The sequence below is a fragment of the Gasterosteus aculeatus genome, chromosome Y, assembly GCF_964276395.1.
Source record: "Gasterosteus aculeatus chromosome Y, fGasAcu3.hap1.1, whole genome shotgun sequence".
Taxonomy (NCBI): Eukaryota; Metazoa; Chordata; class Actinopteri; order Perciformes; family Gasterosteidae; genus Gasterosteus; species Gasterosteus aculeatus.
Window position 1 is genome coordinate 13,917,000 of NC_135709.1, and position 27,676 is coordinate 13,944,675.

A 27,676-nucleotide genomic window follows, 5' to 3' on the forward strand; every position below is an offset into this window, starting at 1 on the left:
CCCGAGGCCACACTTTTGTTTGCGCGTGGGTGGGATGAGGAGGAGGAGGAGGAGGAGGAGGAGGAGGAGGAGGAGGAGGAGGAGGAGGAGGAGGGAGGAGCAGGAGGGAGGGGGTGTTCCTGCTTGACCCCGCCTCCTTCATTCACCATTATTTGAAACCAGCCCCCTTTGCCCATTGCCATGGATCGTGTTCCCGGGGACTTCAGCCCGAAGACATCTGCCGGTGTCCCCGCGTCTCCAGACCTGCGACCGATCTCCCGTGCTGGTGCCCCCCCACCCCCCGGCCTCCCTCCCTTTCTATCTCTCTCTCTCTCTCTCTCTCCTCCTGCACATTTTTTGTCTTCCATTCATCGTTGCGACCATGAGGAGCCGCAGTGAGCGTCCCCTCCACGTTTCCCGGCGGTAACCCTCCCGTGCATCCGAGAGGCGAGTAGCGGCGGCGGTGCAAGCAGCAGCAGCAGTGCCCTCCTCCATCTCTCCCCCTAACCTCCCCCCCTCTCTCTCTCACACACACACACACACACACACACACACACACACACACACACACACACACACACACACACACACACACACACACACACACACACACACCGCCGGTGCCATCGAGCAGCACGTTTCTTTTTGTGCGCTGTGCAGACTTCTGGCCGCGGGGCTTTTGCGGCTTTCGCATTCTCTGCGCTGCGCGCTCCCGGCTTTTGTGCGAAAGGGGGACAACGGAGGGCGGATGAAGACCAACACAAAGATCTTCATGTCTGGGGTTTGAAAGCGGATCCCTTAATCCAGACTGCCCCCCCCCCCCATCGTTTTTTTTTTAGTTGTTGTTGTTTGTTTGTTTTTGGCACCATGGAGTCTGTGGAGAAGGAGTGCGGGGCGCTGGGTGGATTGTTCCAGGCCATCGTGAGCGACATGAAGGTAGGTGACGCGCGCGCAGCCCCGCTGGTGGACCGGGGCGAGATGTGACCTTTTGCGGTAACGCGGTGGCTCATCGGGCGCATATTTTTGCTGCCTTTGTCTGTTGTGCCCCCCCCCCACACTGGAAACACCGCTGCAGGTCAAAGGCAGAGATGAAACACGTAATCCCTTCGTGTTATTTGCAGGTCTATTTAACAATACTTCATTTGACCAGAATACCTGCCAACCTGAGCTAAATAATGAAATGTTTAATTTTAAAGAAAGACCATTTGGGTGCTTTAATGTGTTTTGAGTTCAAAACCTAAGCTCATAACGACTACAATCAAAAATCGATCATTCAAGAGAAGGAGGAGCTTTAGAATTTGGGAGGTCATTTCTACGCTGTGCAGCACAACTGTTTTTGGCTGTCACGTGACCCCCCCTGACAACTGTTCACACTTCATCCAGGCTTCACCTCGCGGAGCAGAACTGACCCCAGTGGAACGCTGCTATTATAGAAAGTTTGCTGTCATGACCTATAACCCACATATGTGTGTGTGTGTGTGTGTGTTGGGGGAGGGTCAAGTTGAGGAAGTTGAACCCGGGTGGTCTGATGTTTTTTACCACAACAGATGGAAAGTGTGAACGCGTTCATCGGGCCCCCATAGTAGCGTGGCGGCTCCTCGTTGTGCAGGACCCCAATGCAACAAAGTGTTGAGAGGCAGCGAATAAGCCCAACAGGTTCCTTATTGATCACTGGCTCGATCGAGGCCGCGGGGGCCTTCGCGCCGACTGTTTATGGACCCTCGCCTGTCATGCTCCATTGGAATCAGCTCCCCGGCTGGCAGCGATGTTTGGGTTTTTTGTATATATATATATATTTCCCTTCAGCGGTGCGCTGACAACAGGCTCGCAGAGACAGACGGTGAAGGGGTGGAATGGGGGGGTTGGGAGTGGGGGGCTCTTAGAAAGAGGCAGTGTGTGTATTGACAAGCAGCAAAGATGAATGAGGCTGGAGCCCTTAGTCAGCACAGTGTCCGTGTCCACATCTGATGCCATTCCTGCCGCCTGGCTGGGCCACACAGCGCTGTCAGAACCAGCTTCACCCCCACCTCCCCCACCCACCACCACCCCGGGAACAACACGGCTGATCTCGCGATTGGGGATGAGAAGTCACAGTACAGTGTACAATTACTAAATGGCTCCCTTATGGACGGTACTAACCACACGTTGTGATGTAAGCGGCACATGTTGGTTGCATAACTGTTATCGAGCAAAATGGTGGAGGTGGAGGGTGAGAAGGAAACGAAGGAAGGATGGAATAGCGCGACACCGGCTGGCTTCAAGAATCGGGTCCGATGTGACTTCCAACCCCCCGTTTTGTTGCGTTGACCTTGAGCCTGCCGCCTCCCTGGATGGCGGTGAGCGGCGGAGGCGTCAGAGGAAGTTGCTTCCTGTCACCCTCCCCGTCTCCCCTCGACCTCGCCCTCGGCGCTGCTGGGGGTGAACGAAGAGAGCGGATGTTTGTCTCAGCCCCTCCTTGGCCGCCCTCCTTCTCACCCTCACCTCCTCAGCTGTCTTGGCAGCGCGTCCCCGGGAGTCACAGGCCGAACAAGCTAATTGGACACCTGCTGGAGTCAAGTGCAGCCGGCGAGGCTTAAAGTATCTTGTAGTTTGTTGGGGAGACGACGGCTCCCAAATCGCTTTCTAAGGCGGAGAGGAGCTGTGAGTTAAAATTAAAATGCTGTCTCGTCGGACGCGAGGAAGAGCAAGACCACTAAGACTATATATAGTCAGGATGTGCGGCGTCTTTTGGCTCCTGTCCCTCAAATGGGCACGTGGGCCGTAATGCTCTTCCTTTCTCTCAAGCTCTTGTCTAATGGGATCTAGATAATGAATGTGTTTCATGTTTTGGCTTCCGCCGTTAGAGCTCAAAGCAGCGTGTGATGATCCTCGGGTCAATCAAAGCCACATTTTTCAAAGAGCGGCCGCACTATTGGCACATAAACAACCATATTCCAATTTTTATTCAACCTTATTTCCTTATTTGTTTTTTTCATTTTATTCTGCTTTCCACTGTGTGTGTGTGTGCTTCAGAGGGTATGACTGTTCTTTTCCCTTTCATCACCAGAGCTCTTACCCCGTGTGGGAAGACTTCAGTGCCAAGGCCACAAAACTGCACTCTCAACTCAGGTGAGGAAAAAAAAAAAAACGGTTCTTGAGTAAATGTGTTTCCTGACGCGGTGCCGGTGTAGTAAATGTGTGCCCAATACATTTACAGGACCACCATTCTGGCAGCGGTGGCCTTCCTAGATGCCTTTCAGAAGGTGGCAGACATGGCCACCAACTCCAGAGGTAAGGAGGGATCTCTATTAAGTCTCCACTCAGACTCAAGAAGGTGCCGCCTCTCAGAAGTGGTGGAGGCTCTGGGGGATGGGTTGGGGGTGGTGGTGGTGGTGGGGGGGGGGTCGCAGTCGCCCACCTGACCGCTCACTGCTGGAAGGACCGGAGGGGCCTTTCTTCTTCAGCCGTGTTCACACATTCTCACTAGTTTTACTCCGTAAGCTTGTCCAGTAACAGTAGAGTTTATTACCCCGGCGATACATAAACCTTAAAGGGTTCCTGATGTGACGCAGGTATGGAGCGTGACCAGGGCAGGATTTCAAAGGGAAACCGCGTACTGTAAAAGACTGTAAAACAGCAGAATGATTGATGGACCAGAGAGAGAGGGAGAGGGAGGAAGAGATAGCTGAGAGGGGTGCATCACTACGCCTGCAGAAGGATCAGGCATTTAGGAGTGGGGACAAAGACTTGTACACAGAGGCAAAATACAAGTTTAGCAAGGCGGTGAGAGATGCTAAACGACTGTACTCTGAGAAACTCCAACAACAGTTCTCAGCAAGCGACTCTGCTTTGGTTTGGAGAGGCCTCAAACACCTCACCAACTACAAGCCAAAAACCCCCCACTCCATGAATGACCTCCGCCTGGCAGACGAGCTGAATGAGTTCTACTGAAGATTTGAAAGACAATGTCCTGATCCCATCCCCCACAGCTCCACCAACCTGCTGCAGTCCCTCTCCCCTCCCTCCCCCAGCCCATCAGGTGCTCACGCCTCTTCATCTATATCACCTTCCCCTCCCCCACCAGCAACGACCCTCTCTATTCTGGAGAGAGACGTTAACCGGCTCTTTAGAAGACTAAATCCCCGTAAGGCAGCCGGTCCGGACTCCGTTTCCCCTCACACCCTGAAGCATTGTGCTGACCAGCTGTCTCCGGTGTTCACTGACATCTTCAACACCTCCCTGGAGACATGCCACGTACCAGCCTGCTTAAAGGCCTCCACCATCATCCCTGTTCCCAAGAAGCCCAGAATCACAGGACTCAATGACTACAGGCCCGTCGCCCTGACCTCTGTAGTCATGAAGTCTTTTGAACGGCTAGTCCTGACCCACCTGAAGTCCCTCACCGACCCCCTCCTGGACCCACTGCAGTTCGCCTACAGAGCCAACAGGTCTGTGGACGATGCTGTCAACATGGCCCTCCACTACATCCTCCAGCATCTGGACTGTAACCTACGCCAGGATCCTGTTTGTGGACTTCAGCTCTGCTTTCAACACTATCATCCCGTCTCTGCTGCAGGACAAACTCTCCCAGCTGCACGTGCCCGACTCCACCTGCAAGTGGATCACAGACTTCCTGTCTGACAGGAAGCAGCACGTGAAGCTGGGGAAACATGTCTCAGCCTCTCGGACCATCAGCACCGGTTCCCCCCAAGGCTGCGTTCTCTCCCCTCTGCTCTTCTCCCTGTACACCAACAGCTGCACCTCCAGCCACCAGTCCGTCAAGCTCCTGAAGTTTGCGGATGACACCACCCTCATTGGACTAATCTCTGGTGGGGACGAGTCAGCCTACAGGTGGGAGTCTGACCATCTGGTGTCGTGGTGCAGCCAGAACAACCTGGAGCTCAACGCTCTAAAGACAGTGGAGATGGTTGTAGATTTCCGGCGGAACAGAGCCCCACCCTCCCCCATCACCCTGTGTGACTCCCCCGTCACTATTGTGGATTCCTTCCGTTTCCTGGGCTCCATCATCACCCAGGACCTCAAGTGGGAGCTGAACATCAGCTCCATCACCAAGAAGGCTCAGCAGAGGTTGTTCTTCCTGAGGCAGCTGAAGAAACTCAACCTGCCAAAGACGATAATGGTCCACTTCTACACGGCCATCATCGAGTCCATCCTCTGCTCCTCCATCACCGTCTGGTACGCTGCAGCCACAGCCAAGGACAAGGTCAGGCTTCAGCGGGTCATCCGCTCTGCAGAGAGGGTGATCGGCTGCAATCTGCCGTCCCTGCAGGACTTGTTCGCTTCCAGGTCTCTGAAGCGAGCTAAAAAGATCGCGGCCGACCCCTCCCACCCCGGACAAAAACTGTTTGTGCCCCTTCCATCTGGCAGGAGGCTGAGGTCCATCTAAGACCTCCCGCCACACGAACAGTTTCTTCCCGTCGGCAGTCGGGCTCATCAACAGAGCCCGGTCCCCCACTGCCTGACTATAACACTCCATCTGTCACTCCCCCTCACACTGCACCTGCCACTTTAACTGCAATTCATCACTTTGTCACTTGTCACTTTGTCTCTTGTCTGTTACTTGTTTGTTAGTGCACTTTATGCTTAATATTTTTCTTTTTAACTTTTTAATATTTAAATTTTTTTAACTTTATTCCCTTGTTTTATACTAACCCATAGCCTTAGCCTTATTCTACTAACCCATTGCATTAGCATTTCATCCCACTTTATTTTATTACTTGTGCACTGTTGTCTTGCTGTCTACTGCCGCGCACTAACCGCCAAGACAAATTCCTTGTATGTTTGACATATTTTGGCTAATAAATGTTTCCTGATTGAGTTGTTCAGCTACAGATACATAAAATCCCTCTGTGTGTCACTCATACTCCCACTCACTCTTCCTCTCCGGGGACATTAACTTTTAGGTTTATCGGCATCCCTGCGAGGCCTGCGACTGTATGAGTGATGCGTGGCACGATATGCGATGACAGACTTTGTAGCAAGCGAAGAGCAACCGATGAAATGTGTTTTTTTTAGGCCGGTGCAGATGAATAGTCGCAACATCTGATGGTTTCAACAGTCTGCCTATGCGGTTGGCATGTTGGTTTGGTGGTCGGTCAAACGGCATTTTGGTTCAGACAGAAAACTAGACACCATGACATTGGTGTCCAGGTAAAAATCTTGTTTCTTGTGAACCTTTTCTTGCAAAACTGATTTGCCTCGGCTTGCTCTGCTGCCATGATGCTTTGACTGTACCAAAGAACATCGGATTACATGAAAGTTTGTGATTTTGTATTTGTTCAACAGTAGATTAATTCTACTCGCATTGGCAAAAATAATAATCTGATGGTTTCGACGTTCGGCCCGTGTTTATTTGACACAAAGTAAATCCATCAGCCTCGTTGCTTTTCTCTTTCTCTTTAACCGCGTGCTGCCTCTGTGAGCCGCGTTAGTCTTTGCGTGCTCCGAAACCTGGCAATTAATTTAGCAGGAGGAATGTCGATATGTACTGGAGCCTTTTGAACACCGAGCTCCATGGGCAGGATTTAGGCAAACATACCCTTCTGGCTGCTGCAATGTTAAAACCTATTATCCCAAATACTTTGGCATCCAGATGTTCCTCCTTCTTTTCCACTGACTGACTCAAGACACACACACACACACACTACTTTCTCCCCATTTCCAAAGTTTTTTTGTGGCTGATTCGGGCCCCGTTTCCTGTGCGAGTGTGGGTCTGTCTGCCTGCAGCGGTCATGTTTATCTCGGCGTCTGCACCGACCATATAGGGCTGACTGCACCGCGGGGGGGTTGGCGGCCCCACGGCTCTGAACTGTTGGCCCGCCGTTGCTGTCACCCCGGGTTCCCCGCCCTCTCGTGTTTCGCGGACGAGCTGCAGCTGCTGGCACAGCTGGAGCTTTCATCGCGTTTGTCTTCTGCTTCCCTTAATCCTTACCTTTGACACACTCACCGCGTCAACCCCTTGTAGCGCACACAAACACACATACGCACGTCTCCCCGCCAAGCGAAGTTTCCCCTTATTCGGGTTTTATGATTTCCTGTCTCTACGTGTTTTGTTGTCTTATTGCTGGAGGAAAGCTCTTCATACATGTGCAGCAATAGCTGTATTGTATTTGATATCACTCCCCCGTTTCCAACCTCAAACGGACTCCTTGTTCACGCTTCCTCTTTTCCGTGTTGTCCGCTTTTAGAGTTTATGGTCAGGGGCATGGCGTCAGTGTGTGTGCTTTATGAGGCAGCTGGAGGGGGCGTGTGGCACTTTGTCCGACTGCAGTGTTTCTGTAATCTGTGCTGATGGATGGATGTCTAAAGGCACATCTGTCTCTTGCATCTGGGTTCAATAAAGGTCTGCCAGCCACAAAGTCTATATTAGATATCTCAGCTTTCCCCCCCTGGGATTTGGTCTGAGGTCAGCTCTGTGGCTTTTGGTGTGTTGTCCGGCCCATTTTCATCACTCTTATTCGTATTAAATTGTTGTGCAATGTATTTAAGAAGAGTGGACTTGTCTCATTATTCGAACAAGCCCTCAAAACCCACCTCTTCAAATTAGTGTTCTGTGTGTTTCTTTTGTCTGCTCGTTTCTCTTTCTTTCTTGCTTGATTTTGTTCTTGTCTGTCTTTGTAAAGCGTCTTTGGGTACCTAATAAAAGCTTATAATTATTATTATTATGGAGAATAGTGGGCTCTGTGTATGTGGTCGCCGGGCTGAATGTTTTAGTGGAAGGTTGACTTCATTTTGCTGAAGGTTGAATGAGAAAGAAGTTAAACAGCCGGTCGCTCAGAGCTAATGGTCCATCAGGCGATGGGATATACAGTCTGGGAGAGTGAGCTGGGCTGAGGTTGGTGGTGGTCAAGGGGGGGGGGGGGGGGGTGTTGGCCATGGGTGGGGGTTGTGGTCGGGATTTCCACAGCCCCGGCTATCCAGGCTAGGCAGAGGCGTTTAGCTAATCCTCTTAGCCCCACTCTGTAACACACAGACACAGACTGCCTTTGCCTCCCTTCCTGATCAGCCGTCCCCGGCTTTAAACATTCACACTCGGGGATCACCGGCCAGACTGCCATGCGCTGCAAGTTTGTGCTCGGCGCTTTTCTCTTTACATCTGTGGGCCAGAGCCTTTACAGCGTCCGTGCGCACACACACACACACCATTACACAGACATAATGTCCCCAACGGGGTCACTGCGAACTCTCCCTGCCTGACTCCCTTCTCTCACCCCTTCAGTCCATGCTCCCTGATGGAATGGAGATGCGGCGGTAGATCAGTGTCTCCTCAGCCGAGCGGTAATCTGCTTGGCCCACGTGCGTCTCTGGGACGGCAGATGGGACGGCTATCCCGAGCCGCCATCTGCACGGCCTGGCGTGGATGAGAGGCGGCCGTGGCCCATTGCGCGGCGAGATCAGGGGATTACTGTCCTCTGCGCCGTCCTATAGCGGCACAGCTATTTTTACGGACGCGTCGAATAATGAGAGTGCAGGACCGACATTGACGTCCACCGAGCTTTGACATTTTACGCTCAAGCCTGGTATGAGCCTATATCGTGCCATAACAGGGAGGCTACACCTACATCCCGCATGTGGGCTTAAGGAGTGTTTTTAGCTTGGACTTGCAATGCACATGCATTCTCTTTAATGAAGGATGTGTTATGGTCAGCTGTGCCTTTTGTATGCGAAGCGCCTCAGGTATTTCACGACCCCCCTCCAGCCATAAAGTTGCACGAACAAAGGCCTCTTATTTCTCCCTCAGCTGTCCAACGCCATCTGAAGGAACAACTCCCAAAACAGCCCTCCATCTCTCACCGGAGGTTATTGACTTCAATACGCAATGTGGTTCGCAGTGAAAAGGAATGTTTCGCAGCTATTTTAGTGACCACACGCAAAGGCCAAAGTGGCTGGAGCAATGATGAGAAGAACAGATGGAAAAAGAGGGAATAATAATGGAAATAAAACCAATTTTGTTCCGCTCGCTGCGAGGAGGGGAAATGGCAAACTAAGCAGACAAACATGAGGCTTGATCGTAACACCGTTCAGCTCTGTCCAGAACACAAAGTCAGGAAGGGAGCCGGGGAGGGAAAACACCGACCGGAGTGAGCCTGGCGGAGGAGTAGAAGAAAGGACGTCACATGAGTAATGAAAGAGACACATGCATAGTTTTAATCCGCCGAGGTGGCTGATTGGAAACTGCTGGATACATTTACTGAGACCGGTGGAGGATCATCAGTCCCAATTCATGATTGTGTGATTATTATTTTTAATGTGCTCACTTTTTTGCCTAAATCTTGCCTTTTACCCATGATATCATCATGGCTCTGTCAGTCTACCCCTTTGGTCCAAGCATTCGTAATCCCCAGAGGAGGAATCGTCTTAACTTTTCCTCTATTGCCACTCCGAACTGGGATGTATAGAGAAACATTACTGGATGGATCGCCATGATAGTTAGTTTAAGCAATGATGTTCCCTGCAACATTCACTTTAATAATTTAGTTCTCTAATCTCTCATTATTCATGTAGCGCCATCGTCAGGTGCAAAACTAATGACGTTCCGGTCGGCATCAGCTGTCCTTGGTGTTTACCCGTCACCATGGTAACGTGCTCCACCAAGAAGGTGAAGATGACTAATCCCTTCTGGGGGCTGAATATCAGGGGTAATGTCACATGGGCTCTCCAGGCGTCCTCCTCTCAAGGCGAGGTGAAGATGAGGACCTGTGCATTATATTTTCTGTTTCTAGCAGCATTAATGTCACCGAATAGGAAGCTCCCCCCCCCCGCCCCTCTCCTTCATGTTTACACCACACCAGGACACAGCGAGTTCTGTCCGCCGGTGTTTCTTGTTGTGAGGTGAACCTCGCTGTGCTCACCGGTCAGACAACAATGGGTTGAGTGTGCGTCTGACTGTTGTTCTGGTCGCCTTTTTAGTCTTTGTTTTAGTTTAGTAAGTACACACAACGATGGCCTAGTAGGAAACAACTCACTGCATCACCCCAATCTGTCAGAACATTAAATATTCACATGAATCCGGTGTTTTTTTTATTACAATCTTGAACTAGTTATGTTTTAAAATGCTTATTTCCTTATGAGTATCTAAAATATATACTTATTACAGTTTAGATCATAAATTCTGGAGACATTCTCCAAAGACTTGAGTTCACCATCTTGTTGCAGGAGCACATCAGTCTGCTCTTGTTCCACAATCAACGGCCGTGATCGGCTCTTTTATCGTCTCCTTTCGCTCCATCAGAAGCGGTTTCTCCCTCACCAGCAGACGAACGCTGCTTTATTTTTTAACTGACTGATTGCTCCCCGTGAGGAACGCTGAACTCCAGCTGTTCTTTGAAGCGAAGGTTTGAAGATGTTATAATGTTTTGTCAGGTCCTTGAACTCAGTAATCGCAGTTGCGTATTTGCTGAAATGAAAGTCAAAGCATTCCTCCTTATTCTCTTTTTTGTTTTCCTCTTGGTTTTCTCCCCCCCCCCTGAAAAGATCAACACAACTATTTGAAGATGTTCATAATATTGGAAAAATGTCATCAATCATAGTACACGTCTTCTGGGCCTAATGTGGGAGGGCTTCTGTCCGAGCGGCGTCCGTCGCACCTGCAGCCGCCCTCCAACGCTTCCGCCTTCTCGGCAGCGTGCAAACTCCCTTTCTTCCTCCGCCGCCTCGTCTCATCCGCACGCCGCCTTTCATCCATCAGTGACCTCCGCTGTGTCGGTGCCAGTGCACATTCGGTAGCACTTCCCCCGGGGGGGGCGGGAGGGAGCGAGCGAAGGCAGGAAGCTCACAGGCCCTGCCAGCCGCGGTCGGCTCCCCCGACGACGTGAGGAATAACTGCGGTCTCGCTGGTGATTTTCCGCTGGTGATTTTTCCTTTTTGCTAAGCAGCAACTGCAGAAGAGCTTAGCAGAAGCAGCCCCACATTTCGTATTCCTGGAAGTCCAACTGGGAGGATGTTCTGTACCTTGTTGCTCTGCAGCCCGCATAAACATGCTTTATTGACACAGGAAGCAGGGGAAAGAAGGGAGCGCGCGCTCGGTTTCGGGGCTGAAAGGGGAGAGACGGTTGAGCCCAGCTGCCATGTTGAAGACATCAGGGAATGAGACCCGTGGCAGTTTAGCTCCCGGGCTCCTGGCAGGAGAGCTCCCCATAAAGCAGACCTATTAAAACGCTCCTCCCACCTCGATAATCAGAACCAGAGCTCTGGATGGAACCACGCACCAAAACACCGGGACCCCACTGTGCCAATATCACAGAATAACCCGACAGTGAGGGCTTCACCCACCCAACAACAACAACAACAACAACCCTGTGAACGTCTCAGCGTACGCAGCCCACCTGCCGGAAATGTATATTCATGTTCATTAAATGTATTGAACCAGGTGCCATTGGCTCTGGCGACACGTTACTGTGATGTTGTTTCCTCCGTTACTTAAGACGTATTGCCGGGATCAATAACTGGTTTGTGTTTTTCTTCATTCACGCACGTGTGGATGTCTGCTATACGCTCGATGCCGCTTCCCCAGAAGGCCCCCCGGGTCCAGGTCTGCTAAATAATCCCTTCACCAGCTCCCAGCCACGTTTCAAGCTGCTAATAATTCAAGTATCCAGCTGTAATAAAAGCATCACATCCTTAATCATTAGAGAGAACAACACTAAAGGGCCAAAAAAAGAAAAAATGTTCAGTGAGACCAAAACGGGATGGAATGGATATTTTCGTCGTTTGCAATCTACAAAATATAAAAACGAAACTGTCCTCCCTGCTCGTTTATATGTTTGTCACATGCCAGAGTGCACGCAGGCGGCTGTGGGAGTAAATCACTTCAGCCGCGTCCATCCGGAGGCCAGAGGCCCTGGACCTCCCCAGGATGTGGCTGTCAGCTGACCCCCTCCCTCCGGGAGGGACGAAGACGAGGCGGGAGAGGAAGAGAAATTGGCAGGTGTGAATTGGACAGGAGAAGGAACGGGGGGGGGGCGATGCGAGCGATACAGCTGGATGACCTCTCACCTCCAACCCGCCCCTCTCCCTGCCAACTAGAAAAGCAATGCAGACCCGGGGCACCTTTAAGTTATTCTGCATCATCCGATGAAAAGTTGCCTCTGAGAGAGAGTGCAGGTCGGTTGCCTTTGAAAGGGCCGCATCACTCTCTCTGGCCGCCAGGTTCCTTCTCTCTCTGTCCGCGCCTGCTTCACTTGTTTTTAGCAAACAGAGGGAACAGGAAAGGCCGAGCAGCCATGGAAGAATAGAGGGATATTCCCTTACAGAATTCCCTCCTTCTTCCTCCAGGATAGAGGGCGTGAGGACCTTGGAAAGGGCGGAGAGGAGGGTGGTAAATCACACCACCTGTCTATGTACTGTCAGGATCTCCAATCCCCCCGAGTTGGTTGATGAGAAGAATCGCAGCACGTTCATCAATTGAAGTCAAAAATTAACATTTATTTATAAGAGAAAAAGATTACATGAGCAATTCTCCATAGAGAACTGGCTCTAACTATTGCTTGCTTGCTAAGCAGGAGGTCCAACACACCAGCACGTATCTCAGCGCTCGGTGTAATGACGTCTCCGAGCAGTAAAAACGCGAGTTTTTATACACATGTGAAAGACATTCTCCGTGCCAGCTACGAGAAGCTGCAAAGCAGGTTGAGATAAGAACCCAGGTGAAGCTGAGGGTAACACACACACACACACAAGATCCTCCTCAGTGGCCGGTGCAAATCATAATTAATTGACATGAAAGTAAAACTTGGATCCGGAACTTTCGTACCGAATAAGATATGAACCAAGGCCATGAAGAGAAGTCCTTTGTTTTGAAGCTTCTATGAGATCGAGTCGACCGCTCTCCCTTCTCAGGACACAGCTGCAAAGCAACATTTTGTATCATGCTGCTCGTTGCACATCAGGGTCAAATACAGGACACTTGAGACACGGCTTTAGCACAAAACAGTGTTATAACATATTTTACCACTACATGCATCTCACTGTACACACACATACACACACACTTGTGCACATGCTCCAAAAACATCAATGAACACAAACGAAATCCTGTGTGCCTCGATTCTATGAGACCTGTCTGCTGCTGAGAGGCTTGTGTGTGTGTGTGTTTGTTTAGCGAGAGACTCCTCAGATTAGCCCTATGTGGCCCAGATTACAAGCGGATCACCGCTGCCACATATTACACCTGCCTGTGAACCATCCCAGAGACAGTGGGCCAGCCCGGGCTTTAGGGGCTGAAACCCCCCCAATTTAATTACACTTGAGTACAACAACTGATTCACACGAGCCGTAGTTTACCCTGTGGTGAGAATCACACCTGCAATTGTCAAAGGGAGAAATGCATGTTTTGTTAAAAGAGGGAGGGGGGGTGGGGGTAGTTTTCTGTGTCGCGTTCTGCTTTCTGACAAACAAACGTGACATTTATGGGCTCTGCTTTTACTGTCGGCACTGGTCCACCTAGTGGCTGCAGCTGGGGACGCCCCCCCGCCAGGGACGCACACGAGAATCAGACCCTTTCATGCGTTATGTCTCTTCCATGGAGAATTATATTTTTCTAGGCCACGTGGAATATTTTAGATTCGTAATTCCGAACGTCTTAAATCGTGGGTGACAATTTGTTTCTTTCTTATCTAAGGTGCCACCAGGGACATCGGCTCAGCTCTGACCAGGATGTGCATGCGACACCGCAGCATCGAGACAAAACTACGCCACTTCACCAAGTAAGCGTCACCTGGACATTCTGTACTCACCCTCCACTGCATTTTCCTCTCCGGCCTTGAGGAGGGTTTAATATCCCCCCCCCCACCAGGTCTTGTCTCGTTCTAATTAACTTTCTTCTCTGCCATGGAAACAAAGCTATTTATTTTACACCACAATGTCCTCAACTCTCTATAGTGCTCTTATGGAAAGCCTGGTTACGCCACTCCAGGACCGAATAGAGGAATGGAAGAAGACGGCAAATCAGCTGGACAAAGACCACGCCAAAGGTGAACAACCTGCAAACTATAAGCGCTTGTTTGTGAGCACTGTGCTTTTGGAGGTAAATCTAAATCCACTTTTTTTTTTTTTTGACTGGCTTGTCCACAGAATACAAGCGGTCTCGCCAGGAAATCAAGAGGAAGTCGCTAGATACCATTAAACTCCAGAAAAAAGCCAGAAAAGGTGAGAAAAAGAGAACAGAATAATTTACACTACTACTACATTGAGATTCAAGGGCTGACATTAATCTCTTAAATCTGCTCGGCTACTGTTCCCTGGTCCGGTCTTGTGGTTCAGAATAAACTGGCGCCATCTAGAGATTAGAATCAGAAACGACCACCTGGACCCGTTTCAAAAGCTCTTCGACGAATGATTTGTCAGCCTCTAGCGTATAAATAAAATAAATAATCGTCTCTTCTGGCTGTGCTCGCGTTAGCCGCTCCCGGCTGCACGTAATTAAACTCCTATTACCATACAGGATCCACCCCGGTGCCACGGGCTGCTCATAAACATGCAATGTGCCCTGTTTTGATGCGGCTAACACTGCCTGTTCTTCTGTCCCACTCCCTCCCCTCTCTCCCCCACCTCTCCCCTGCAACGTCCTCTATTTCTTTGGGGCTATTTCCCTGGCTATAGAGCTTCTAGGTACGTCCGCTGTGCTTCATGAGATAGTTTTCAAAGGCGTCCCATCATTTTTGGATAAAACTGCCAGACAAAGACAACCCTGTATAGTGGAATCGGGTGCAAAATTCAGAATTCTTTTCTTGCTTGCAGAGAGTTGGATGTGAAGATTTGAAACCACGCTCATGTGTGCAGCCAGCCGCTGTTTAGCTACCAGCTTCTCTAAGTTATTGAATAATTAACATTATCCATAAACAAATCAATATACAAATGTGCAGACGACACAAAGTGTTTTTCCGTTGATTAACTTTCCAGCTCGCTGTCTTTCCAGATGTTATGCTAAGTTAAGTTAGCCTATTAATTGGGAAAACTGTCAGATCCTTATGATCCCTTTAATTAAATCAGTGTCATATTAAATGCTGGTGACCTGACGGATTAAAGCAGATTAAAGTTATGTCTTTAACCTACGCGATATGGTACAACCCTTTTTAAAGCGCGAGAGATTATGATCCACGGAGTTATGAACAATGTGTGAACTCACTCCAAACTATATTCCTCACTTGCATTTTCAAGTCTCACTGTAATTAAAGGGACTGCTTTTTTTGTGATTCACCCAATATGCTAAGATGTCTTTTAGGGTGTTTTTATCTGGCACTGAAGGTCTGTCTCAATCGTTCAATTAGAGTGACAGAAGAATGTGGCATCTCAGTGCACATCATCATTGCATCCTATTGCCTTTCTTCATCCATCACCTGGTGTCGGTTTTGTTTGCAGTCTTGAAGCACTCCCAGACATTCATTTTACACCCGCTTGTCTAATCACATCCATTTTTACGACCTTCATGTCATGATTGATGGAGCTTCTCGCCGTCCTCTCATTCCGGTGTTTGCGAGCGCGTTGAACCCAATTTATCATTAGGCAATTTATCATTATGTGTTCTAATCATCTCTCATTTTGTTCTCCTTCCTCCTCGCCTCTGAAAATGGGTGCACCTTTCTCCCTTGATATCATTTCCATAATTATTATCTGCCCCTTAATGTCCCTACCCCCCTCCTCTCCCCTCCCCTCCTCTCTCCCACGCACCCTTTCCGTTGCCTTGCATAGGGCGGGGAAACCTGCGCCCGCAGCTGGACAGCGCCATGCAAGATGTCAGCGACCTGTATCTGCTGATGGAGGAGACGGAGAAGCAGGCTGTGCGCAGGGCGCTCCTGGAGGAGAGAGGCCGCTACTGTACATTCATCAACCTGCTGCAGCCTGTGGTGGTGAGGAACGTTTAGGAGTTGTAAGGTAAAATAGGACGTTTTGCTCTGACGTGTTCGCTGTTAAATACCGCCTGTTTCCCCCTCCAGAATTTGGAGATCGCCATGCTGGGAGAGATAATACACCTGCAGCCAATTGTCGATGACCTCACTGTGCTGACGGAAGACCCACACAAGCTGCCGCTGGCCAGTGAGCAGGTAACACGGGTGCAATACTACGGCTGGTCAGATCTGAAATGTTACGGCCTGCTACTGATAATATTCTTCAAGTGACAGTATGAAATAGACACTACAATTCCACCACAAATTGAAATATACAGCCATGTATATAAATATATTTCACAACACAGATTAAGAAATAACTTCTTCTGTGGCTAAATTACAGGTATATATTATTTTCAAAATCTCCACCCTGTTGCTGCTAGCAAATCTTCACCGTATTATGATTATGTGTTGCCGAAGGTGGTCCGGGACCTGAAAGGCTCCGACTACAGCTGGTCCTACCAGACCCCCCCTTCCTCCCCCAGCAGCAACGGCTCCAGGAAGAGCAGCATGTGCAGGTATATGTCCTACACACACACACACACACTTTGTGGCTCTTTGTGCTCTGCTCAGTTTGTGCCGTGTCTGCTGCGCTGCTAATGCCAATAGTTTTCATAATGGATGGGAGGTGAGTGAACATACAGGCACTTTCTTCACTTCAACTCACTTATTCACGCAGGACATGAAATATTGGGGGTTGAGCAGGTGCCCCCCCGCCCCCCACTCACCACACATCCAGGCTGTCAGTGACAATCAACATAGAGTGCAGGCGTACCGTGCCAGCTTCTCAGCTCCTGCACCTGGTAGATTTGCAATTCTCAAGCTTCTTACAGCCAGATTAGCTTGAGAAACGTCTAAGTCTAATTGTGATCGTTCAGAGACATATCTATAAATGTTGATTAAATGTGCTCTCTAGCATGTAATAGTCTGCAATGCTAAATTGTCTTATCAACTTGTTTTGGTAACCTCTCTCTCTGATATTTATACCAGTTAAAAGCCTTTTTTGAGGGCCAATTTTAATCAACGGTACAGTGACTGACTAAATGTTGAGAGGATGGATTTTAACACAAACTTTGATTATTACATCTGCCGGTGTTATGTTTTGAGTGAGGTTAAGATCCATTGGTTCAAAGGTTATTTCTCCCAAATGGAACAACCGTGGTCTCAGCCCGGCCAATGTAGACGTATCTGTTTATCTACTGAGTAAAAGGTTTTTGATAAGCTGAAGGCTATGGTATTTTCTTCATTCAGATGTTGGTAATAAGATATGCATGATATATGGAAATTTAAGAACATATTTGTGATCAAGAGACAACGGTCTGTACAAAAACCCGCCATAAGTTCAGAGTTGAGTAAAGAATCGTTTGAGTGTGTTTAATTTGTCATAATTCATTCGCCATTCCACGTTAAGCTTCATCCTAGAGGACAAATATTATGGAAAAATTATAACTTCAGATCACCTTCAGGTTGCTTTTGTGGTACTTATTTTATTTAAGCGTTTTCTTCTATTTTCCATGACTATTAATCTTCCATAATAAGCTTCATGAAGAAAACGTAAAGTTTTAGCATGCATCATTTTATATTTTATATATATTTTATATATTATTATGGATGATTTACAATGTGCAAATTAACATAAATCAAACAATTGCGCATGTTGCAATATATTTTTCCTTCTATGCATAATTGAATGAAAACGCGTACTGTATTTTATTAGGACAGTTATCTCTTTGCTTGTTGTTTTTTGCTATATGTTTTTTATTCCATCTTGAATTATTCCATGCCATATTAAAATGTAATGATTATATAGAAACCAAAGAGGTGAACACAACAAATCGATACTTGGACATTGGATTAGTGGACATTATACTATTTATACTGCAGGATTGTCGGTCAGAATCGCCAGAAAAGCATGCCACGAAGGACACATTAGAAATACTGATGTCAAATATACAAAATATTTTCCGTATTCTGTGGTAGCATGGGTGTTGGAATGCATGGGTAGTATCCTTGTAACCGGGTGACCCACAGGGAAGTCTTTTATTGTGAAAGGCTGTCTGTCATGGCGTCCATCTATGGTGAAAATCCCAATCTGATCGGAGGGTTGAGTATTTTAATTTTGATAAGGATGATTCATCCTATTTCGATGTAGATAAATACGCCTCTTTGCTTTGTCTTCTGTGTTGTCATTTAATTTCATGTCACAGGCAAATGGTTTAAAAGGTATAATGTCAGTTTATTATATGAAGCAAAATTTAAACCATGACATTGATGCGTAAATATAAAGAAAATACAAATGACTTTTGTCCCTGTTTTGATTTGTCTCCTCCATACATATTGTGTTTTATACCGATGTGCTATCCTGTCTACAGCATCCTCCAGATGCCCTCTGCAGGTGCCCATCGGCTCAGCAGTGTCTCCTCCCACGACTCCGGCTTCGTGTCTCAGGACGCCAACCCCCAGTCTAAGCCTCCGTCGCCTATGCCCTCTGACATCGCCAGCCAGGTAGTAGTCTCAGCCGTTTTACTAAAGCGTATGCTTTGACCCGGGTCAACTGCACGAGGCATTAAGGCATTATCTGCATTAAGCAGACCGAGATTCCCCAGGTGGTCATGCTGCAAGCTAGCATGACGCAGAAACAACAACAATCACCTGAACCTAACAATGACCCCTGCTTCATAGCTCGACCACCAAACCCATTTTATTCATTCATTCATCTACTTTTTGCTCATCCTTCGGTACCTTCCGCCCTGCTTTCTCTCACACTGGCACCATGAGGCCTCTCTCTGTCATACTTCCTGCGTCCCCTACATTTAACCACTCCCTCGGATCCAACACCCCCTCACCCACATCAAAGATTCCTAGCTGGAAGGTTTGTTTTTTCTTTTGCAATTTTACTTTTTGCGTTTGCTCTTTTAAAACTGTTGCTTCTTCGCTTCCTTGTGTTCTGCTGCACATCGTGCTCACTGATCCCGTCAGGATTAACCCTCACAGTTGCCATTTTCCTGTTGCTCATCAAGCTCAGTTTTATTAAGATGTGCAAAACTGAGACACTTGCATCTAACCGGCCACGAGTCCTAATCAGCAGCTTCTTTGCTTTAACTGTCGGCTGGCAAACTCCCCAGGTGCACAAATCGTAGGACAGTCTCATTGTCTCGTCTGCTGCTGTAGGACTGGGCCAAATCCTGTGAGCCGTCACTGGCCACCACTCTGCAGCGTAGGAGGCAGTCTGCGGATAAGATGAGAGAGCCGGATGCTCCGCCCAGTCCGCTGGGGTATTCTGGGACGCAGCCGGAGGAGCCACAGAGAGGGAGAACCGTCCCGGGAACCATTGCAGCCAAGGTGAGTAAAAAATGTATTTGTATGCCTCGACACTATTGCGATGAATTGAATATGTACATGTGTGCTAATCTATATGTACTTCCTACTTGTGTTTTGTGTGCGCTCCTCAGCACGGGGAGCCGCTCTCCCCGGCGGCCAGCACTCTGGCGATGGTTCTGACCAGAGGCTTGAGCATGGAGCAGCAGAAGAGCAGCAGGGACTCGCTGCAGTACTCCAGCGGCTACAGCACCCAGACCAACACCCCCTCCTGCTCCGAGGACACCATACCCTCACAAGGTAGTGCTCACTCCGTCCATCGGGACGAAAACACATTTGGTTCTTCTCAACGGCTCAGATTGATGTGAATGCGTGATGCGATTGAGTAACTTGGCAGGTGCTGTCACTTTCAGGTTCGGACTATGAGTGCTACTCACTCAACGGCGATGCTGACCGCGAAGGACAGGCAGACTTTGACAAGTCGTCCACCATCCCGCGCCACAGCAACATCGCTCAGAGCTACCGCCGCATGATCCAAACCAAGAGGCCGGCCAGCACGGCGGGTCTGCCGGCAGGTAAGGCCTTGCAGTGCGCTCCCAACGGCGCGGCCAGGAGCAGCGCCGGGGCCGTTGCCTCGGGGACGGCAACCATTCGCCGGACTCCGTCGTCGAAAACCGGAGTGAGACGCACGGCGTCCACGTCCGGCCCCATTCCCATCAGGCCGCCCATTGTGCCGGTCAAAACCCCAGCAGTGCCACCAGATTCACCGGGCCGCGCCGGCCCGTCCCAGCACCGCGCGGGCAGCGAGGAGTTCCTCTACGGGGACGACCCGATCGGTGGCGACTACACCAGGGCCACTTCAAAAAGGATGAGCCTCCCCGGCGCGGGCCGGGGCTGCCGGGGGGCGGACCGGAGCGTTTACGGCCAGCAGGCCCCCAGCGTGGCCCCCCGCGGCTCCGAGGAGGACCCTCTGCTCGCCGGCAACCGCCACAGCCTGGTGGAGAAGATAGGGGAGCTGGCCGCCAGCGCCCACGCCCTCGGCGAGGGCCACTTCCCTTTCCACAGCCCTCTACCAGGGGACCCGTCCCCCGCGACCGAGGAGGACACGGACATGCTGGTGACCATACGCCGGGGGGTGCGGCTCCGCAAGGCGGTGACCGACGACCGGTCCACTCCCATGTTCCTGCGGTAGCTGCTGTGGAGCCCTTTTCTTTTTTCTTTGTTTAACAAACTGAAGCTTCGTAGGGAAATGCAACAGCACTCGTGTGATACACGCACGCAGGTACAAGTCATAAAGGAGGCCAGTTCGCAGAGCAATGGGTGACCATGGACAGCGTCTTCATTCCATGTTATGTATGTATTGTGTACGTACAAAGTAATCCATATTATTTTGGTTTTTATCCCTCTCTTTTGTTCTTGTCTTCGGGCTTTGTGGCTGTGCACCTCGGTTTGTCCCCCTTTTGGCCCCAGTGATGAGGACATCGCTGCTGAAGGGGTTGACTGTCCTTGTTCTTGCTCTTATGGTCATTTATATTATTGTGCATTTGTTAATCAACATAGCCAGCGCTCAGTGGGAAGTGATGGGCAGTGAAGCGCTCTGTGGGCCCGTCTGTATGTTGTGTTTCTCATCATTACTGTATGTACCGTATGTACTGTACTTTGTTGGATAAGCTGAACAGCAGCTTTGTAAGTCGTGTAAAATAGGAGCAATATGGCAGTGCTTTTATTGCTGTACTGTACAGTCAATATATTCTGCAATTAAACAGCTTTTTACTATTAAATGGCCCGATTGTCTTTGTCAGAAAATGTAATGCATTAATAGATGTAAACAGTGTACACCAACATTTGTTATTTCATTCACATCCAAAATGTGACCACTTTCAAGTTTAATTTCTTCTTTACTTTCTCCACTTGTTATTGTTGGAATGCATTAAGCATTCCAAGTATTGTTCTTCGAATCTTTATTGTTGGAATGCATTAAGCATTCCAAGTATTGTTCTTCGAATCTTTATTGTTGGAATGCATTAACGATGCATTCCAAGTATTGTTCTTCGAATCTTTATTTCTTCATCTTCAACTTCTTCTATTTCTTCCGCGCCACCTTTCAACTCCTTCACACTTTCAGCTATTAAAACCGTTCAAATATTAAAATGTTCAGCTCCTTTCTGGCTTGAGGGCTATGACTTTTCAGCTTTCTACCTCTTATGCTTGAATTTATATAAATCAATAATCATTAATATTTTAACATGGTTTTCAAATGGAGTTTGCTTTCAAATCCTCCTAAACTTCTTCAACTTTCAGATTTTTCAGCTTTGCAAATCTTTCAGCTACAGACACCATTTCAACTCTCAAATGTTCACACAAGTCTCAACTATTTTATGAAAAAAACTGCTTCTTGATATCTATTGTACTTTTTTCATAATCACTGATTATGTTTCACTAGTTCTTCGCTCCGTTTCTGACTTTTACATGAGTGTGTATTGCGTCTGCTAGAGTGGGGACCTCGGGGGCTAGAGGGTGAAGCAGCGCAGAAATCTGGTTAAAAAAGTATGGAACTTCTGTCCTTGCAGCCAAAGTATACACTCTAGAGGCTTCATTTCTTCAGATTAATGAGGGTATGGTTGTGCTGATTGGATTAATGTGTTCATGGAATCCCAGAGTTTTTTAGTTTTGGCGCAAGGAGTGTTTGAGTGACACAACCTCTGCCAAAAGCCCCATAGGCTCCAATACAAATCTGCCGACATATTTCTCACAAAAATCCACAAGGTACACGTTTTGTCAACGGCCATAGGAGCCGTATTTATTACCGGACAGACATAAAAACACATCCACGCGTTCGGTAGAGTCTTGGGTCTCATACAAACGCCGTATTTTTTAGATAGCTGTTATAGTTTTGCGCTGGTTCTCATTTGTTTGAGGTGTGGATTCTGTGTAACTTGCTGCCATGTCTCTGCATTTTTGCAGCAGCTCGTTAATGATCACAGGTGCGGCGTTGTCGTGGTTACGAGCACTCACATGCTGCAAGATCTGTCTGTGGCTCACAGCTGCTCCTATGACCTGATTAGTGGAGTCACATGACGCAGCTATGCTTTCTGTCAACAGACCAATATGATAAAGACACTCGCCCCCCCTCCCCCCTCCACCCTGACCTCTTCTCACTGTTAATCAGCCAGTCTGTCTGTCTATTTCTCCTCCTCTCTCTCTCCCTCTATCTCTTCCTCACCACCCCTCCATTCCTCACCCTCTCACCCTCCCTCCCTCTATCTACACCCCCCACCCCACCCAATCCAATAATTTCAAAATAAAAGCCCCATGGAGGGAATTTTTACTGTAATGTCTGTGATGAGGCCTATTAATTAAAAACTTTTAAGTGTGAATAACAAACATTCTGTCTCCCACTACGAATATTACTCGTACTTCTAGTACTACAACTGATACTTCTACTACCATACTACTAGTATTTCTACTGCTATTAATACTACAACTACTACTAATGTTATTACAAATACTACTATGGCTAATAGTATTCCAGCTGTTTCTTCTGCTATTGATACTAAACCTACTATTACTGCTTATACTGCTAGTACTACTAATACCACAATTATAACTAATACTACTACTAATATTACTACAAACAATTTTAAACAAATTTAAGCTCCTGCAACTTCTGTTTTTAGAAAATCTATTGGAATTCAGCTTCCCCACTTCCTGTATTTTCAGCAGTTCTTTAAAATAATTTCAGCTATTCTTATGCCTCTATCAACAGCAATTTTTTAATATTCATTTCTGTATTTTTTTGCAATATTTCAAATTTATTTCAGCTGTTTTCATTTCTGCTTTTTCAGCAAATCTATTGAAATTCCTTTCAGCTTCTCCCATTTCTGTATTTTCAGCAATTTCAAATTCATTTCAGCTTTTCAGCAAATGTATTCAAATTCCCTTCAACTTTCTGTATTTTCAGCTATTTTCAAATATTCAGTGCAGCTTTCAGCTTTTTGCATTCCAACGCATTTTCAGCAGGAAATGCCTTTTCTAGTTTCAACTTATTGTTGGAATGCATTATGCATTCCAAGTATTGTTCTTTGAATCTTTATTGTTGGAATGCATTAACGATGCATTCCAAGTATTGTTCTTCGAATCTTTATTGTTGGAATGCATTAACGATGCATTCCAAGTATTGTTCTTCGAATCTTTATTTCTTCATCTTCATCTTCTTCTTCTATTTCTTCCGCGCCACCTTTCAACTCCTTCACACTTTCAGCTATTAAAACAGTTCAAATATTAAAATGTTCAGCTCCTTTCTGGCTTGAGGGCTATGACTTTTCAGCTTTCTACCTCTTATGCTTGAATTTATATAAATCAATAATCATTAATATTTTAACATGGTTTTCAAATGGAGTTTGCTTTCAAATCCTCCTAAACTTCTTCAACTTTCAGATTTTTCAGCTTTGCAAATCTTTCAGCTACAGACACCATTTCAACTTTCAAATGTTGACACAACTCTTAACTATTTTATGAAAAAAACTGCTTCTTGATATCTATTGTACTTTTTTCATAATCACTGATTATGTTTCACTAGTTCTTCGCTCCGTTTCTGACTTTTACATGAGTGTGTATTGCGTCTGCTAGAGTGGAGAGCTCGACGGCTAGAGTGTGGGGCAGCGCAGAAATCTGGTTAAAAAAATATGGAACTTCTGTCCTTCCAGCCAAAGTATACACTCTAGAGGCTTCATTTCTTCAGATTAATGAGGGTATGGTTGTGCTGATTGGATTAATGTGTTCATGGAATCCCAGAGTTTTTTAGTTTTGGCGCAAGGAGTGTTTGAGTGACACAACCTCTGCCAAAAGCCCCATAGGCTCCAATACAAATCTGCCGACATATTTCTCACAAAAATCCACAAGGTACACGTTCTGTCAACGGCCATAGGAGCCGTATTTATTACCGGACAGACATAAAAAGCACATCCACGCGTTCGGTAGAGTCTTGGGTCTCATACAAACGCCGTATTTTTTAGATAGCTGTTATAGTTTTTCGCTGGTTCCCATTTGTCTGAGGTGTGGATTCTGTGTAACTTGCTGCCATGTCTCCCCTTTTGCAGCCGCACAGGTGCGGCGTTGTCGTGGTTACGAGCACTCACATGCTGCAGGATCTGTCTGTGGCTCACAGCTGCTCCTTGTGACCTGATTAGTGGAGTCACATGACGCAGCTATGCTTTCTGTCAACAGACCAATATGATAAAGACACTCGCCCCCCCTCCCCCCTCCACCCTGACCTCTTCTCACTGTTAATCACTCAGTCAGTCAGTATGTCTGTCTATTTCTCCTCCTCTCTCTCTCCCTCTCTCTCTTCCTCACCACCCTTCCCTTCTTCACCCTGTCACCCTCCATCTATCTACACCCCCCCACCCCACCCAATCCAATAATTTCAAAATAAAAGCCACATGGAGGGAATTTTTACTGTAATGTTTGTGATGAGGCCTATTAATTAAAAACTTCTTAGTTTGAATAACAAACATTCTGTCCCCCCCCCCCCCCCCTCACCCAATTCCATCATTACAAACTTAAAGCCTCAATGATTATCTGTACCTTAACCATGAAGCGGTTTTGTTGAAATACGCATTGCTCTTTCAAATACTACTATAACCACTAGGAATATTACTAGTACTTCTAGTAGAACTACAACTGATACTTCTACTACCATACTACTAGTATTTCTACTGCTATTAATACAACTACTACTAATGTTATTAAAAATACTACTATGGCTAATAGTATCAGTATTCCAGCTGTTTCTACTGCTATTGATACTAAACCGACTTCTACTGCTAGTACTAATACCCAAATTACAACTAACATTACTACAAACAATTTTAAACTTTTTTTTATTCATCTCAGCTTTTGTTATTTCTGTACTTTTTAAAATTCATTTAAGCTCCTGCAACTTCTGTTTTGCAATATTTCACATTTATTTCAGCTGTTTTCATTTCTGCTTTTTCAGCAAATCTATTGAAATTCCTTTCAGCTTCTCCCATTTCTGTATTTTCAGCTATTTCAAATTAATTTCAGCTTTTCAAATATCTGTCATTTCAGCAAATGTATTCAAATTCCCTTCAACTTTCTGTATTTTCAGCTATTTTAAATATTCAGCAAATGTACTCAAATTCCCTTCAACTTTCTGTATTTTCAGCTATTTTTAAATATTCAGCAAATGTATTCAAATTCCCTTCAACTTTCTGTATTTTCAGCTATTTTTAAATATTCAGTGCAGCTTTCAGCTTTTTGCATTCCAACGCATTTTCAGCAGGAAATGCTTTTTCTAGTTTCTTCATCTTCATCTTCTATTTCTTCCGCGCCCCCTTTCAACTCCTTCACATTTTCAGCTATTAAAACCCTTCAAATATTAAAATGTTCAGCTCCTTTCTGGCTTTAGGGCTATGACTTTTCAGCTTTCTACCTCTTAAGCTTGAATTTATATAAATCAATCATCATCAATATTTTAACATGGTTTTCCAATGGAGATCGTTTTCAAATCCTCTTAAACTTCTTTAACTTTCAGATTTTTCAGCTCTGCCAATGTTTCAGCTACAGACAGCATTTAAACTTTCAAATGTTGACGCAAGTCTCAACTATTTTACGAAAAAAACTGCTTGTTGATATCTATTCTACTTTTTTCATAATCACTGATTATGTTTCACTAGTTCTTCGCTCCGTTTCTGACTTTTACATGAGTGTGTATTGCGTCTGCTAGAGTGGGGACCTCGAGGGCTAGAGTGTGAGGCAGCGCAGGAATCTGGTTAAAAAAATATGGAACTTCTGTCCTTGCAGCCAAAGTATACACTCTAGAGGCTTCATTTCTTCAGATTAATGAGGGCATGGTTGTGCTGATTGGATTAATGCGTTCATGGAATCCCAGAGTTCTTTAGTTTTGGCGCAAGGAGTGTTAGAGTGACACAACCTCTGCCAAAAGCCCCATAGGCTCCAATACAAATCTGCCGACATATTTCTTAAAAAATCCAGAAGGTACACGTTTTCTCAACTGCCATAGGAGCCGTATTTATTACCGGACACACATAAAACACACATCCATGCGTTCGGTAGAGTCTTGGGTCTCGTCAAAACACCGTATTTTTTAGATAGGTGTTATAGTTTTGCGCTGAATGTCATTTGTTTGAGGTGTGGATTCTGTGTAACTCGCTGTCCTGTCTCTGCCCTTTGCAGCAGCTCGTTAATGAGCACAGGTGCGCCGTTGCCGTGGTTACTCGCTCACACGCTGCAGGATCTCTGTCTGTGACTCACAGCTGCTCCTATGACCTGATTAGTGGAGTCACATGACGCAGCTATGCTTTCTGTCAACAGACCAATATGATAAAGACACTAGCCCCCCCTCCCCCCTGACCTCTACTCACTGTTAATCAGCCAGTCAGTCTGTCTATTTCTCCTCCTCTCTCTCTCCCTCTATCTCTTCCTCACCACCCCTCCCTTCTTCACCCTGTCACCCTCCATCTATCTACACCCCCCCACCCCACCCAATCCAATAATTTCAAAATAAAAGCCACATGGAGGGAATTTTTACTGTAATGTTTGTGATGAGGCCTATTAATTAAAAACTTCTTAGTTTGAATAACAAACATTCTGTCCCCCCCCCCCCCCCCCCCTCACCCAATTCCATCATTACAAACTTAAAGCCTCAATGATTATCTGTACCTTAACCATGAAGCGGTTTTGTTGAAATACGCATTGCTCTTTCAAATACTACTATAACCACTAGGAATATTACTAGTACTTCTAGTAGAACTACAACTGATACTTCTACTACCATACTACTAGTATTTCTACTGCTATTAATACAACTACTACTAATGTTATTAAAAATACTACTATGGCTAATAGTATCAGTATTCCAGCTGTTTCTACTGCTATTGATACTAAACCGACTTCTACTGCTAGTACTAATACCCAAATTACAACTAACATTACTACAAACAATTTTAAACTTTTTTTTATTCATCTCAGCTTTTGTTATTTCTGTACTTTTTAAAATTCATTTAAGCTCCTGCAACTTCTGTTTTGCAATATTTCACATTTATTTCAGCTGTTTTCATTTCTGCTTTTTCAGCAAATCTATTGAAATTCCTTTCAGCTTCTCCCATTTCTGTATTTTCAGCTATTTCAAATTAATTTCAGCTTTTCAAATATCTGTCATTTCAGCAAATGTATTCAAATTCCCTTCAACTTTCTGTATTTTCAGCTATTTTAAATATTCAGCAAATGTACTCAAATTCCCTTCAACTTTCTGTATTTTCAGCTATTTTTAAATATTCAGCAAATGTATTCAAATTCCCTTCAACTTTCTGTATTTTCAGCTATTTTTAAATATTCAGTGCAGCTTTCAGCTTTTTGCATTCCAACGCATTTTCAGCAGGAAATGCTTTTTCTAGTTTCTTCATCTTCATCTTCTATTTCTTCCGCGCCCCCTTTCAACTCCTTCACATTTT

General features: G+C 46.6%; 1 protein-coding gene across 2 annotated transcripts; it reads left to right on the plus strand.

Moving 5' to 3' along the window:
• The first annotated feature begins 154 nt into the window (after positions 1-154).
• Positions 155-20,962, plus strand: LOC120812686 (protein MTSS 2-like). 2 transcript variants are annotated; one of them, XM_078097802.1, is made up of 13 exons: positions 155-915; positions 3,026-3,087; positions 3,176-3,249; positions 13,598-13,682; positions 13,858-13,949; positions 14,050-14,124; positions 15,667-15,824; positions 15,912-16,019; positions 16,284-16,381; positions 18,236-18,368; positions 19,035-19,205; positions 19,316-19,481; positions 19,595-20,962. In XM_078097802.1, exons 1-13 carry the CDS (start codon positions 847-849, stop codon positions 20,371-20,373), a joined length of 2,070 nt encoding a protein of 689 aa, XP_077953928.1. In that variant the 5' UTR covers positions 155-846; the 3' UTR covers positions 20,374-20,962. The 2 variants fall into 2 exon arrangements, with proteins under 2 accessions (XP_077953928.1, XP_077953929.1); XM_078097803.1 differs by having other exon boundaries at positions 180-426.
• The last annotated feature ends 6,714 nt before the right edge of the window (positions 20,963-27,676 follow it).